At 38.7% G+C, this 16,707-nt stretch overlaps 1 protein-coding gene across 2 annotated transcripts in view; it reads right to left on the bottom strand.

The window, feature by feature from the left end:
* PREX2 (phosphatidylinositol-3,4,5-trisphosphate dependent Rac exchange factor 2) overlaps positions 1-16,707 on the bottom strand; it is a 326,634-nt gene that overhangs the window by 104,858 nt on the left and 205,069 nt on the right. For both annotated transcript variants that reach the window (XM_017341384.3, XM_002710460.5), the window contains exons 32-33: positions 10,823-11,040; positions 6,392-6,494 (exon numbers count right to left, since the gene is read on the bottom strand). In XM_017341384.3, coding sequence (XP_017196873.2) covers positions 6,392-6,494; positions 10,823-11,040 — 321 coding nt within the window. The remainder of the gene's footprint in view (positions 1-6,391; positions 6,495-10,822; positions 11,041-16,707) is intronic.

The raw sequence follows: 16,707 nt of genomic DNA, 5'->3' as shown, positions 1-16,707 counted from the left end.
AAAAAAAAAAAAAAAACCCTAATAAGTCATTATAGTGAGGTTGTAGGATACAAAATTAATATATAACAATCAATTGATTTCCCTAATACTAGCAATAAACAAGTATAATTTTTTAAAAAATTTTTTTGACAGGCAGAGTTAGACAGTGAGAGAGAAACAGAGAGAAAGGTCTTCCTTTCCGTGGTTCACCCCCAAAATGGCTGCTATGGCCGGCACGCTGCGCCGATCCAAAGCCAGGAGCCAGGTGCCCCAATCTGGTCTCCTATGCCGGTGCAGGGCCCAAGCACTTGAGCCATCCTCTACTGCCTCCCCAGGCCACTGCAGAGAGCTGGCCTGGAAGAGGGGCAACTGGGACAGAATCCGGTGCCCCAACCGGGACTAGAACCCAGGGTGCTGATGCCACAGGAGGAGGATTAGCCTAGTGAGCCATGGCGCCGGCCAACAAGTAGAATTTGAAGTTAAAAATACAATACCATTTATATTAGTCTTTCTCGATGAAATAATTTGATATAATTCTAGTAAAAATATATAAAATCATTATGAGAAAAACTAAAATTAAAAAAAACTTTTTAAAAATTAAATACATCGAGTAATATTCAAAGCTTGTAGACAGAAGATATTCAATATTGTAAGTATGCTATTTCTTCCCAACTTGATCTACAACCTCAATTCAATACCAATCAAAATCTGAATTTATTTAATGAATACAAAATGATTCTGAAATTTATATGCAAAGACAAAAGACTCAGAATAACCAAAACCATACTGAAGGAGAAAACAAAGAAAACTGAACCATCCAACTTTGAGATTTATTATTAAACTCAAATAATCAAGACACTATGGTATTAGTCAAATAATAGAGAATCAGATCAATGGAACATAATAAAGAGCCCAGAAATGCATCTGCATATGTTTAAACTGATAAAGTCTTAGGCAGAGGAACAAAGTCAATACAATGGAGCAAAGATACCCTTCAACTAATGGTTCTGTATCAACTGGACACCTATATACAAAAACATAAAAATCTATGCACTGACCTTATACCCTTTACAAAAATTAACTGAAAATGGGTCATAGACCAAAAGGTAAAATCCAAAAATCTAACTCCTAGAAGATGGCCCAGGAGAAAAATCTAGATGACTTTGGACATCGTGATGACTTTTCAGAAATAATATAAAAGACACAATCTATAAATAAAGAATTGATAAGCTGGATTTAATTAAAATTTATATCTTCCACCCTGTGAAAGACAGTGTCAAGAAAAAAGAACATAAATACCAGACTGGGAGAAAACATTTGCAAAAGATATAACCAACAAAGGACTGCAATTTCAAATTATACAAAGAACTCTTTTTTTTTTTTTTTTTTTTTTTTTGACAGGCAGAGTGGACAAAATGAGAGAGAGAGAAAGGTCTTCCTTTGCCATTGGTTCACCCTCCAATGGCCGCCGCGGCCTGCACGCTGCGACCAGCGCACTGCGCTGATCCAAAGCCAGGAGCCAGGTGCTTCTCCTGGTCTCCCATGGGGTGCAGGGCCCAAGCACTTGGGCCATCCTCCACTGCACTCCCGGGCCACAACAGAGAGCTGGACTGGAAGGGGGGCAACCGGGACAGAATCCGGTGCCGCAACCAGGACTAGAACCCAGTGTGCTGGCGCCGCAGGCGGAGGATTAACCTAATAAGCCACGGCACCAGCCACAAAGAACTCTTAAAACCTAACATTAAGAAAACTTTTTTAAAAGTATAGAACAATGTAGAATTGATAATTACTGCTTTTGTGGGTAGCCATTTATCTTCTATGAAAAGCAAACTTACCCATTAGGACTACATAAATATTAAAATCTTCAAAATCATTATTACATGAGAAAAAGGTCTCTGATAGCACCAGAGGGATTGATCCTAGAGAGGAGTTTGAACAGAGCCATTCCAACCCTGTAACCATGGCCCCCAACCATTGAGTGGACCTTGATTTGAGATTAGTCTCTAAAAAGTCATTAGTTCTGTCTGCTTTGACTGCTTTTCCCTGACCCTCTGCAAAGCTATACCTTTGATGTCCTCAGAGTACAATTTAAAGCTATTTCTTTTTTTCTCCATATTTCTTTACTTATACATTTGAAAGGCAGGGTGAGAAGGGAAGGGGAGGGGGAAAGCTATCTTCCACCCACTGGTTCACTCCCCAGATGGCCTCAACAGCTATGGCTGGGTCACGCTGAAGGCCAGAGCCAAGAACTCAGCTGTGTCTCCTGCATGGGTGGCAGGGGTCCAAGCACTTTGGCCATCTTCCACTGCTTTATGAAGCATATTATCAGGAAGCTGGATTGGAAGAAGAGCAGCTGAGACTCAAACCAGCATTCCCACAGGGAATCCCCACATGGAATGCTGGCTAGTCTAACTAGCTGGGACACAACATTGCCCCTTAAGCAATTTCTGCAGAGTTCTTCACTGGTCATTTTTTTTAAGGCCACTTCATCCTTTTTCATTATGCATCTGCTTATTTCCTCTAGAGGATTCATTATAGCCCTATCCGTGAAGTTAATCCCTTAATTATTGTTTTGTAACAATACTGTCAGGCCCGTGAACACAGGGATTGAATTTCTCTCATCCATCTTGACATCCACCACTCCAGGACAATGCCTGGCCCATACAGAGACTGTAGGGGTCAAAAATATTCATTCTCCTAATAATTAATTACCAGAAATTTACCTGCAGCATCAATAAAAAAAGAGAAGTTCTGCTTTATATAACCTAATCATCTAACTGTTTTCTTTTTTCCTCCAATAATAATATAACAGTAATCTCTAAGCTTGCTGCCAAATGGGACTTTGTTTTATTTGCTTACCATTGTATTTCTCGAACTTAGTTTGGTGGTTATTGTGCTATACATATTTAACAATATTTCTTTGATGAAATGAAATGTCTTCAATCCAAACATCTGAGTCTATTTGCTTAGCATGCCATAGCAGTTTAGAATTTCATTATTACTTAATGTACAAATGAGAAGATGGATGATGCTATAAATACAGCTTTTAGAAAAGACTACAAAGTAATAAGGTAAGGGGGGTGAATTCAAATATTTACTGGGGGCCGGCGCTGTGGCACAGTAAGTTAATCATTTGCCTGCAGCGCCGGCATCCCATATCCCAGCACCGGTACTAGTCCCGGCTGCTTCTCTTACCATCCAGTTCTCTGCTATGGCCTGGAAAAGTAGTAGACCTGGCTCCTGGCTTCAGATCAGCTCAGCTCCACTGTTACTGCCATTTCAGGAGTGAACCAGCAGATGGAAGACCTTTCTCTCTGTCTCTCCCTCTCACTGTCTGTAACTCTACTTCTCAAATAAATAAATAAAATCTTTAAAAAAAAAAATTCTCACTGAACACTACTATGATCCATATAAATGGTAGACTGCTTAAAATACAGTATTTTATTTAAGCCCTTCAACCTAGTAAGCTGGGGAAAGCTAATCTTTTGTTTGCAGATGAGAAGAAAGCAAGAAGAAATTAGGTTTCTCAACTTCAAAGATAATAATCTCTACACCTTCATTCCTTCTCTCCACACTTAGTCCTTCCCTTATGGACATGCAGCTAACTGGTCTCCATTCCAGTGATGCAGAATTAATGAGTCAATCATGTTCCTCTGCTTCTATGCATATACAAAGATCAAATTGTATCCAGGATAATAGAGGTCTAGTTTTATTAAACCACTTAATATGTGATGACCTTTTTTTTCCCTGAGTCAACTTAAAATGAGATTTATTCCCATTGCCATGGTTTGGTAAAACCATGGATGAAGCTGGATGAAGCTATTAGGGGTTGGAACCTTTGGGAAGTGGGAGCTACCAAGACGTCATTAGGTCATTGGAGGCATGCCCTTGGAAGGAATTTTGAGACTCCCTCTGACTATAAAGTGATATAACTTTGTAACCCCCAATGCACAGACATACACACATTACCCCCATGATATGCCACCATCTGCTGCCTTCACCAGAGGCCAAACCAATGCGGTTGCACACTAATGGACTCCAAGTCTCCAAAACTGTGAGTCAAATAAACTTTTTCTCTTTAGAAAGTTAGTGCCTTGGGTATGTTGTTGTAGTTATGAAGAGCTGACTAATACATCTATCATCACAGTTTTTAATTTTCCTGACATGCCTAGTAGTATAGCCTTGAAACCAGTCTTTCACTAGAGAACTATTTTCATAACTGAAGGTTATGCTTCAAAGAAATACATAAAAATGTATTGTAGATGTATGTCACAATTTTTGTGTCTGATACGGGTACATCTACATTTATATACTATTATTCTTTACATATCCTCGATTGTATTTAATATGTAGTATGTATTCCAATATGCCAAATTTAAATTTCTCATAGCAGACATACAATAAGTAAATATTTCATTAAGCTTATGATATTGGTTCTTTTCATACTTGTTCAACAGACTATTTGCCAATAATGTCATATTGGAACCACAGAAAACAGTGCTTCTGTGAGCTTATAGTCCCTCAGGCAAAACTTCAAAAATCACATTGGGTTATATCACAGAAATAGGGTTCTCTTTTCCTTCAGCAAAGCTATGGCCACATTATTCAAGAACATGAAAATATATCCCATTCTTTATATGGCCACAGAAGACCACATAATTTGTTCAAATAGTATTATCCTTATCAAATATTACTCTTCTCCAGAAAAAAATTTCCTTTAATAAATCCTAAATGTCTAATTTTATACTTCACATCTTCACGTTCTTGTTTGTCCTCTTGTTCATCAGTGGAAGAGAAACTTTAATAAAATTCAGGGTTTTTTTTTTTTTTTTTTAACCATCTCTGCAGCGACCCTCAAGCCAAGTGGCCATGATCTCTCATGTGGTCAGGCAACAGTTTCCTCACTGTTCTCTGGGCTTCTGCCCTTACCTCCAGAAGACCTTCTCAACAAAGCAGTCTGCTTTTTAACCTCAAAGACAGATTCCTTCCTCCATCTACTCAATGATTTGGGAGGGAAGACAAAGCTGGAAAGTCCTGCATCATTGGCTCTTCTCCATTCTTATCTTGTCTGCTCCTGTCTCTGGCTCTGTCCCAGTCACACAAGCCTGCTTGCTGTCCTGAGAACCCACCACATGCACTCCCACCTCTGATTCTATGAGTCTGGGCTGCCCCTCTCCCAACACCCACTTACTCATTCCCTCAGTCCTCTGCTGCTTCTCAGTAAGCCTTCCCTCCTTATCCTGCTATTCACAGCCCTTCACTCGCCCCTTATCCTTATACTCTGATCTCTTATCTCCCTTTGGTTCATATTGTCACTGATGGAACACAGACATAAGCTTCAGCCATTCTCATCATTGCCCAAAAGACAGATAAGCATAGGACTTTATTCCTTGCCCTTGAATCTTAATTGGGTCTCACACCTTATTGCCTTCACACCCCAATTCCACATTCTTCCCCAGGTTCAGAGGTCCCATGAGGCCACCTGAAAGATCATTTGCTTGGCCACCTGAAAGACCAGTTCCAGGAATTCACCTCTGCCTGCGGCCCCCTACCCACACCCCCATCCCTAGCCTTCCTAAGATAGACAAAGGCCGGGCTCCTGGGGTCAGGGCCTCCTGCCCCATGTTCCCTCAATGTACACACCGGCAGTTAGTCACCCAACTCTGCCAATTTATTTTCTCTGAATAAATTCAGCCTGGCTGTAGATTCACATTCTGCCTCCTCTCAGTTCTGCGCCTCTTTTACTAACATTTTCGATGACCCTTCTAATTTATTATAAAATTAGCTCATTTATCTTCTTTGTTATTTATCTCTGCTAATCTGAATGATTCCCATGAGAGATATTTACCTCTTTAGCTCTCTTCTGAATCTAATACCTAGAAAAGTTTTGTCAAGAAGTATTCATTTACGAATTTGTAGATGAATGAATGAATATAATTCTTCAATCACGGCACTGATTACACTGAAATTTATTGAGCCCTATTTATTGTACTATACAATAGGAATGTGAAAAATAAGAACCTCTTACAGCCCTGAAAATGCTTCCTTTCTCTGGAGTAATATATTGGTTCCCCACACTTATAAGAATAAGAGACAAAAAGAAATAACAAATTGCTGAAGCTTTCTTGGATTAATACATTTAAACCTACTTTGAATGGTGTTGAAGTAGCAGATAAACAATTTGCATGAACTAAAATACATGAACATTAGACCATATGCGTTACTGTTCCTCTGAACGTGTAACTTCCGCAATATTTCTTTTGTCAGGTTTGATGACAGAAAAATGATAACTCAAAGAAATACTTATCAATCCATCAATTCATAAAGTACTACTGTATATCAATGTTAATATCAAAGTTGTGCTATGTTATTATTTGACATCAATGAAATTCATGAACATTTAGTTACTAACTTGCAACCAGTGGTTCCTCTTCTGATGGTTTAAAGTAGAAAGAAACCTTTTCCAAATCAAATAGTGCAACTAGTGTATCTTCCAGCATGGCTTGCTCGTCTGTCTATAAAGAAAAAAACAATGTATGATATAACATGATAGGATATAATAGAAAGTGACATGCCATTATGTAAATTCAGACCAAAAAGTGTTCTACTTGTGTTCTATTTATACACAAAACCAACTTATCAACATTTTTCTAAGAATTTACAGACCTAAATCTAATTAACAAATCTTTGTTACAAATGTCGTTCATGGTTTTATATTTTTATTTTTCTCTATTGATTACATGGTCACACAAAGTTTCATTCTTTTAGCTTATTTCTAATCATATTGATTTCATTCATTATTTGCACAGAGGGATACAGAAAAGCTCTTATTTGTCTCTAAACTTCAAACACATCATAAATTAAGCAGATGAAAAGCAAGTATTTTGTTTTATTTAAAGCTGTGCTATATAATGGGCAGTCTATTTTATAAGATAATTTATTCACTATTCAATTTGCCATTTGTTGCAACTGTGATAAAAGCAATTTCCATGCAGGTAATTATTTGTATTCCAAAGAGCATGGGGGCAAGAATAATTTTTATGCCACTTTTCTCCAGGGGACGTGAGCCTACAATCTTGTGAGCAACAGATTCAATTTCTTTTAACCATTTCTTTCACTCTCACAGTAAATGATTTGTAGCTGAGTCAGGTAAGGCCCAGACATGGTAACAACTTCAGTGCCTCTCTTTCTGGTACTAGGCCCTGGAATCTTCACAGGGTCTTTTCTTATTTTCATCATGAAAGTATAATTCATCTTATCATACACAGTTTATCTCTTAAAGATAACACCTGTTTCTTTATGAATTCAACCTTTTTAAATAGTTGAACATGCTTTATGCAGCATTTTTAAAAGTTGCTGTAAGCTTGCACCTGTATTTTGGGGCAGTATTACTGGAGGGTAGAAGGAGGTGGCAAGGAATTTCCATTGTTTCAAAAAAGAACCAGGAAGGCAGCCCCAGATATCATAGATGAACATCATGGAAACAAAGGGTGGAGAAAATCTGCCACTTCTTCACCTTGATTTGGTACATCGTAGAGTGCATAGAATGCAGCAACTACTGGATGAATGCTTATTAAACTACTGTTTTTAAAAATACTTTGAAACAGTGCTGGTGCCGAGGCTCATAGGGCTAATCCTCCACCTTGCGGCGCTGGCACACCGGGTTCTAGTCCTGGTCAGGGCACCAGATTCTGTCCCGGTTGCCCCTCTTCCAGGCCAGCTCTCTGCTGTGGCCAGGGAGTGCAGTGGAGGATGGCCCAAGTGCTTGGGCTCTGCACCCGCATGGGAGACCAGGAGAAGCACCTGGCTCCTGCCTTCGGATCAGCGTGGTGCACCGGCCGCAGCACACCAGCCACGGCGGCCATTGGAGGGTGAACCAATGGCAAAGGAAGACCTTAAGACCTTTCTTTTTTTTTTTTTTTTTACAGGCAGAGTGGACAGTGAGAGAGAGAGAGACAGAGAGCAGAGAGAAAAGTCTTCCTTTGCCGTTGGTTCACCCTCCAATGGCCGCTGCAGCCAGCACGCTGCAGCCGGCGTACCACGCTGATCCGATGGCAGGAGCCAGGTACTTCTCCTGGTCTCCTATGGGGTGCAGGGCCCAAGCACTTGGGCCATCCTCCACTGCACTCCCTGGCCACAGCAGAGAGCTGGCCTGGAAGAGGGGCAACCAGGACAGAATCCGGTGCCCCGACCAGGACTAGAAACCAGTGTGCCGGCGCCGCAAGGCGGAGGATTAGCCTAGTGAACTGCGGCGCCGGCAGGAAGACCTTTCTCTCTGTCTCTCTCTCACTGTCCACTCTGCCTGTCAAAAAAAAAAAAAAAAAATACTTTGAAACAAAGAAAAAAACGTATCAGGAACCTGGTAGAACAGACAAGACTAAAGAATCCGAGACCAGCGTTGTGGCCTAGTGTGGGTAAAGCCACTGCTTGTGACATAAGCATCCCATATGAGCACCAGTTTGTGTCCTGGCTGCTCCACTTCTGATCTAGCTCCCTGCTAATAACCTGAGGAAAGCAGTGGATGATGAGACCTTCCATCTGCTAGTTTACTCCCTAAATGGCTGCAATGGCCAGGGCTGGCCCAGGCTGAAGCTAGGAGCCAGGAGCTTCTTCCAGGTCTCCCATGCAGGTAAAGGGGCCCAAATACTTGGGCCATCCTCCACTGTTTTCCCAGGCACATATGCAGGGAGATAGATCGGAAGTGGAGCAGCTGGGTCTTGAACTGGTGCCCATATTGGATGCTGGCATCACAGGTGGTGGCTTACCTTGTTGTGTTATGCCAATCTCTTTAACTATTGACCTTTAAGGCTTCATTACATATTCTGGACATGTTACTTATCAGACTTAAGATTTATAAACATTTTTTCATTCCTTGAGATTTCAAATCACATTAAGTTCAAAGTAAAACTATCATCACTTGATTAGACAGTGATAGTTTTAAAATAAAGGGAATAGAATAGAAATGAAGTCCTATCTATTCACTCAATCAACAAATACCTAATGCCTCCCATGTGTTAGGAGTGTTTCCCATCATATATAATTTATAACTGTTAAGTAAAGATTAATTAACACTGATTTTATTTTAAACACTTTTCCAAAAATGCCTTATTTCAAAATTTTCACTAGTTGAATCTTCTTTATTTGATTATGTCAGTGATAGATAAATTGAACACAAACAGGGAGTACACAGAAACTTCTAAGAATGTACTTTTGGGGCCAGTGCTGTGGCATAGTAGCCTAAGCCTTCGTCTGTGGTGTTGGCGTCCCATGGGGGCGCTGGTTCATGCCCCGGCTGCTCCTCTTTCAATCTAGCTCCCTGCTATGGCCTGGGAAAGCAGTGGAAGATGGCCCAAGTGCTTGGATCCCTGCATCTTTGTGGGAGACCCAGAAGAAGCTCCTGGCTCCTGGCTCTGGATTGGTCCTGCTCCAGCTGTTGTGGGCATTTGGGCAGTGAGCCAGTGAATGGAAGACCTTCCTGTCTCTCCCTCTCTCTGACTATAACTCTATCTTTCAAACAAATAAATAAATAAATATGTACTTTTGTTTTTCTGAAGTACATGGAGAGTGGCTCCCTTACTTTATCAATCCAGAACCTTTTATAGCCATGCAGTACAGCCCCTGCTTCTCTACCCTCACCATCACTGAAGAAAAACATATTTTATGTGTAAAATCATATACATTTGATTAAAAGCTCAACCACATTCCCTGGTAGCTACATTCTCTGTGTGTACTTTCACTGATGAGATAGGCTCTCATGTCTAAAATCAGCATTACATTTAATGAACACGAGCAGTTGAAGTTTATATATAAAAGTGAACATGTGAAATATATAACTTTAAACAAAATGACAGGGGGCCGGCGCTGTGGCCCAGCAGGTTAAAGCCCCGGCCTGCAGCGTCAGCATCCTATATGGGCACTGGTCTGAGTTCTGGCTGCTCCACTTCCAATCCAGCTCCCTGCTGAAGTTTCTGGGAAGGCAGCAGAGGATGGCCCAACTCCTTGGGCCCCTGTATGCACCCGTGTTTGAGGCCCAGAGGAAAGCCCCTGGTTCCTGGCTTTGGATCAGGCCAGCTCTGGCCATTTGGGACACTTAGGGAGTGAACCAGCAGATGGAAGTCCTCTTTCTTTGTCTCTACCTCTCTCTGTAACTCTTTCAAATAAATAAATCTTTAAAAAAAATCACAAGTACACAAAAAGTATGTGTGAACAAACTCTAGGCTCACCATAGTTTTCAATATTTTTCAAATATTTCAGCATGTTTTCTCCATATCCACTGTGGAACATGATGCATAAATAAGGAATACTTCATAGTAATTAGCACAGTGCTCTCAGATTTAATGGGATAAACATGCATACAAAGGAGAGAACTAAAGTTATTTAATGCATGCAAATTCTAAACAGATTGTCAGACAGTGTGGCGTAGGAGTTGTCTGAGCTCGTCTAGCAAGCGTGCTCCAGAGTATCACCCTCCACGGGGGCTCCGGGTTTGTGGAAGGCTGTTTCTTCTGAACTGGAAATAAGCAACAGCAGTAGAAAGACATCCTTTCTTTGGATGACCTTTTTCGGTCAGTACTTAGGGATATAAGAATTAGTCACAGATGGAGGCTTTCTCAGCTTTTAGCAGCCCGGGAAAAGAGATAAAATTCAGCAAAGAAGGAACACATCCTGTGTACTTACGAAAACTTGAACGACCATAGAAAATAACATTCTTTTAGAGAACCTAGATGACTGTGGATCAAATGATGAAGGAGACAGTGAGGGAGATATGAATAACTACTTCCTATTTGGGAACATGTGACAAGGAGTAGAGCTGACAGACGGTAGAAGTCAAGTGATTCCTTACCAGGTTTGGTGACAGAAGTGACTGGAAGTGAAAGAGGACACCTGCATTTGCTATCTGGTTCAGCCATCTTCTGCTGGCTTCCCAGGTTTCCATCTCATTTTCCTTGCTGTTGTCAAACATCTGGTTTAAGGCTGCCATGAGCTGCTCAGAGAAGGCACAGACGGTGGCCACCAGACTCTGGCAGAAAACCATGTCTCTCCGGAGCTGTGTCTCACTGTCTGTGATTCAGAGAACACAAAGACAGCTTTGAAAACTGTCATGGATGGAGAAAAGCAATTCATTAAGCATTTACACTCACTGATATTTCATCTTATCACTACGCTCAAATGAAAAACGTGAGTTTGAGTTCTGTAACAGAACAGCACACACATTTTAGCAAATCTGCTTTTTAGAAGACATTAAACATCCAAAAATGTTAGCGATATTAACACAATGTTTCCTAATGGATATTGTGACTCTCTTCCGAAATCATTAATTTTTTTTATAAAACCTGAGTGAAAAAATAAGGTTTTGTTTATTTACATTTTCTTTACTTGATGGGGCACAACTTGCCTTTTGCTGCAAGGACATTCTCCTAAAGGAAACTCAAAGTCCAATTTTTCAGTTTGTGCTGACAACAAAATATGATATCAGAGATATTGTCTTTTTTAATTGCCTGTTAGACCTACTCAAACATTAATGTCAAATATATATGAGGAAAAGAGTGCTTGATGTCTAATTGCTTGTAATATGCAAATCCATATCTCCTGAATCATTTAATTTCATGAGTTATAAATATGTTCAAATTTATAGAAATATGACTTCTACTTCTTTGACATAAGTAATATATTTTATCTTGGCATGAATAATTTTTATGTATTTACTGTGATTCCTATCTTGTTACTAACCAGATTTTTTTAAATTTTTATGTATAAGGTGAGTAAATTTTATGTATTTCATATATACAGATTTATGAGCATAGTGATACTTCCTACTCTACCCTCCCTCCCACCCACACTCCCACCCTCTCTCCTCTTTCCTATTTTATTCTTTTAATTTTTTAATCATATACTTTCAGTACTTTTATAGTCATATGATTAACCTGCCACTAAGTACAGAGTTCAAAAGATAGTAGGAAGAAAAAACATGGGATTTTTGATTGAGCCACCCTGAAAGTGAGTGTACCCTATGAACTGCCACTCTCGACCTGGAATTTTGTCAAAAGGGAAGAATCCAACACACAGGGTTCACTTCTTCAGGTGACTGGATATTTGTAAGCTACATAAACACCAAACCACACAGTCTACATGTCTGAAAATCACTTGCACCCGAAGAACAAAAATGGGAAAATTAATCTCCCCACAAAGTTTGCTGAATATTTCAAGGGCTTATAGGACCTTCTTGAATGAATAAACATTATCATCAGGGTGTGACATGCACCTAAATGTTGCCTCATTCAATGGTGAGGTCTTGTTTTATTGACTCAGAGGAATAGTTTTTAAGATATTTACCAAGAACACTGAACATCTGTTTTAAATAAGCATCAAAGGTATGTGGTATACATAACACTAGTTGCTGTGTGTTACTCAGTTTCATGATCAGTAACAGCTCCTCTTCAAAAGTTTATCTTGCAAAAGGATTACTTACTAAAAATATTTAACTTCATATTGAAATATTTATTAGGTTGAATTATGATATGAACTTGCTACAATGACAGTTCAAAATGGTTGACTATGGCAATTCCCTATGGTTCGACTTATTAATTTCACCAACAACATATGGTAGACATTTCCTTTAAATAGTTCAATACCATGTGTTACTAGAAAGAAAAGAGCATTTTATGTATAATTATAAATGTATAAACTAAGAATGAACTTTGTCCAATTCTTAATTCACCAAAGCACCTATTTAATTGTATACAATTAACCAAAGCACCAATTTTTGTTTCCAACACAGAGTAAACATTCAATAAATGATGTTCACTGAATGAATAAATGAAAATAATGAAACAATGGAGATAACAAATGAATTAAGTGAATTAAAATGCATAAGTTCTTTCTCTGGCTTCTTGAAATGTCTGGATTTAGTTTGACTTAAAACAATAATTTTGGCGGTATGTTAACTCTAAGGTGCAGCCTATGTGCTAAGTTTCAAGTCAGAAACTAAATAAGTAAAAATTCCCTTATACCTTCTTTTTATATTCCTTACTTTTTCTCAGTTGCCCTATAGTGAAGCAAAAAACTTAGGTGAATTTTAAAAAATATATCACTAGCTTTGACAGAAATACTCCTACCTATACCTAGAATAATTTATTTCAATCTAATTGCTAAAATCAAGAGTGGGAGGCAACAGTCAAGGTAAAGAAGAATCTGGTTCAATTCCTGGTTTTAGTAGGATCACGAAGGTTAGTTAATATTTTGCTGGAACTGGAAAGTTATCTGCAAACTTCTTTTGAGAAGCTCTTAAATTTCTTATTTTTCCAATTGTATAAAGAATACTTACATGTTTATTCTACTCTTTGCTACTATGAAAGTAATTTAAAAGTTTGTAGAAAATAGAATAAAAAGATAATTTTCTTTTGGTGCAGAAATGTTTTAAAATCTATGCATACTTCCCTTGTAATGTATATTTTTCTTGAACTTTCATGAAAATATATTCTATTAAGGGTCCTTGAGGAAAAATGGGGGTCAGAGAAAAGTATATTATGAATTTCAAAAATTCCTGGTATTAAAATAAACTTACCCTTTAATTCCATTTTCCACAATCTTTTTGAAATGCCCCAGTATGTGAATTCAAGCCACATTGAGATTTTTTTCATTCAACCTCACTATAGAATCAGAACTACTCACAATTAACATTCACTAGTCTTTTCAATATGCAAACAAGCTGCAACTCTAACTGCCACATGAAAGCTGTGTTTGCTCATTAATTCAAAGTTTCAACATTTAATGCCCCACAGGAATTAAACATTGCACTGGAAACTAGAGGTAGGGAGAAGCCCATGGTTGCACTTTGCCCATGACTATGCTCACAACACAGTGAAAGAGGTACACATGTAAGAAACCTGAGACCAAACTGGTTTACATTCTAAACCAATGTATTTTTAAGTGAACGACACTTAATAGATGCTTTTTATGTCAGGAGGTAATATTCCACTGACACATTTCCTGTTTTCAACAGAGTATGTAACCTGTTTACATGGACTTTAAAGTGTACATCATACATTAAGAGCTTTTCAAGGAACTTTTTAAGTTATAAAATTACAGGGAAGAACAAAGTTGGAAAACTCAGGGTAGAGCAGGAAGTATCACTATGCTCCTAAACCTGTTTATATGAAATTTGTTAACCTTATAGAAATTTTCAAAGTTGTTACATTGAAAAAGAATAGTCGGGAGCCTAATGGGGTCCTTATAATCTATCTTCAACTAATATTTACAATGCACCACTTCCATGCATGCCTTCTGTAATCCAGCAACAATCTTGGCAAGACTGTAGTGAGAATGTAATGGGACAACAGTCTGAAAGCAGCCAGACCAGAAGGGTGGACAGTACTGCTCCATTTCTCAAACATGAAACGCCCTTATTAAATGACCTTAGAGTCCACCCTTTGTCTGTAGAATGCTTCTCTCTGGGATCCTCTGTCCTCCCTTCCCCAACTAGAAAACTTTAAGTCTCCCCTAAAGAGTCAACTTAATAAAATATTGAAACTCATGAAGCTATTGAAATATTACTTCTCCTTGTGAAATTTCCTCTCTTTAGGATGAAGAATTGCAAACTTGTTTCTGTCTCCACAGTTCTGGGAACATCTCTCTACTAGAGAACTATTTACACAGCATTGTGAGGGTTTGCTTAGATGTGTGTCTTCCGAGTGACCACCACATCAAGGTCAAGGGGTTGTTGGATCAAGTGTTACATTCACAGGTTGTACAGACATACATTCTGCTCTCAACTACCCATCCAAGACACTATGATCCTAGGTATCTGACTCTATATACCAGATGAGGTTCACTCCTGCTTTCTAGATTTGTGATAAATATAAATGACTTGACACTTTGAGATGTGATGATTTTTAACAGCCCTGGTCTCAACTGTTGAGGAATAGTGGGTTTTTTTTCATGCTATTTGTTGAACTCTTTACTTAGTATAGGTTCAATCTTATGAGTATAAACTGAAAATAGATCTTTGCAAAAAGTAAGAGTAGGAATAGGGAAAGGAGAAGGAAGAAGGTTGAAAGCATGGGGAGTAGGGAGGGCAAGGTGGGAAGCATCACTATGTTCCTAAATCCATATATATGAAATACATGAAATTTATAGACCTTAAATAAAAGATTAAAATAAATAAATAAGTGATTTACAAATACTTAAAGCACTTAACAAAGTAAAATTGGCTAGCACCATGATTGTAATTTGTTTCCAGGTTCTAACACAGTATCTGGCACTGGGTAAGTGCTCAGTTTTATTGCTGAATACAGAAAGAATAATATGATTTTAAAAAAAAATCTATTAACTCTCAGCAAAAACAAACAAAAAACCAGGCTTATTCCTTTTAATTACCCAGTTTTCAAGATTCACAAGTGTCTGTCCCTTACCAAAGCTATTCTCATTGCTCATTTCTATCAATAAGAAAGAACTACTGAAAGTATCACAACTGCTGCTTCCAGATTCTATCAAAAAAAAAAAAAAAGAAAGAAAGAAAGAAAAACACTGGGGGTTCTGGTTTATGAGCATCTTGCTTATGATTTTTGTGGAGTAATACCTTTCATGTAGCGGGAATACACTCAAATGTTTTTGTCTTTGTGAAAGGGTTCAGTTTCATTTCAATTAGCTACTTATTGTCTACAAACATGTGTTAAAATATTAACACTTCTATTCACTCAGTTCTTTGATGTTCAAGTCCCATGATTAACTAACCAGTCTAAAAAGAACGAGATCACCTCTAGAGTCATGTATGTCACCCCAGCCATGGTTCTCAGACACAGAGACTGCAGGGAAAAGACAGCAAAAGAAATGAAGAGACTAAAGTAGACAAGAGAAGGAAAAAAGTAGGAATAAAAGAAGGTTAAGAAGAGCATTGAGCAGACCTAATCTGCCCTTTCAAGTGAAGAACATAGTATCACAGGCAAAAGTATGGAGCAATTTGGCTATTTTATTCCATTGTATACATGATAGGGAAGAGAGAGATTGAGCACACAGAGTAAGATCAAGGAGAACCATAGGAGGTAGCATTATGGCCTACTGGGCCTTTGATACCAGCACCCTACACGGATGCCAGATTGAGACCTGGCTTCTCCATTTTTGATACAGCTCTTTGCTAATGCACCTGGGAAAGCAGCAAGATGGCCCAAGTGCTTGGGACCCTGCAGTCCCATGGGAAACCCGGAAGAAACTCCTGGCTCCTGGCTCCTGGCTTCTGACCAGCCCAGTTCTGGCCATTGCATCCACTTAGGGACTGAACCAGTGGATGGAAACTAACTCTTTCTCTTTCTCTCTCTCTCTCTCTCTCTCTCTCTCTTTCTTTGTAAACTCTGCCTTTCAAATAAATAAGTAAATCTTTAAAAAAGGATCATTTTTTAATTATTGTGGGTTGAAAAAGAAGGCAAAAACTTGTTCAATTAAGATAAAAACTAGCCAACTAGCAAAAAAATCCCTCCTGGTTACTTAACTTGGCTCAATCATCCATTTATAATAGCAAAATTCCAAGAGTAGCAGATTGTAAAAGTGGCCACAAACTCTTCCCCTTTCTCTATCCATGACCTTGCAATAGAATTTTGAGACCCCTTTCATCCAAAGCAATGTCCATGTTTCTACCCTTTGGAACTTAGCTTGTCAGTTAAATGAGGGGACTTCAAAAGCCTTGTAGAAAATTGGAATTAAATGATAAACTAATCTTACAGGAAAAAATTTTGA

This window comes from Oryctolagus cuniculus, chromosome 6 (assembly GCF_964237555.1).
Source record: "Oryctolagus cuniculus chromosome 6, mOryCun1.1, whole genome shotgun sequence".
NCBI lineage: Eukaryota > Metazoa > Chordata > Mammalia > Lagomorpha > Leporidae > Oryctolagus > Oryctolagus cuniculus.
The sequence above is the reverse complement of the archived record's forward strand: the minus strand, read 5'-3'. Positions and strand labels throughout refer to the sequence as shown.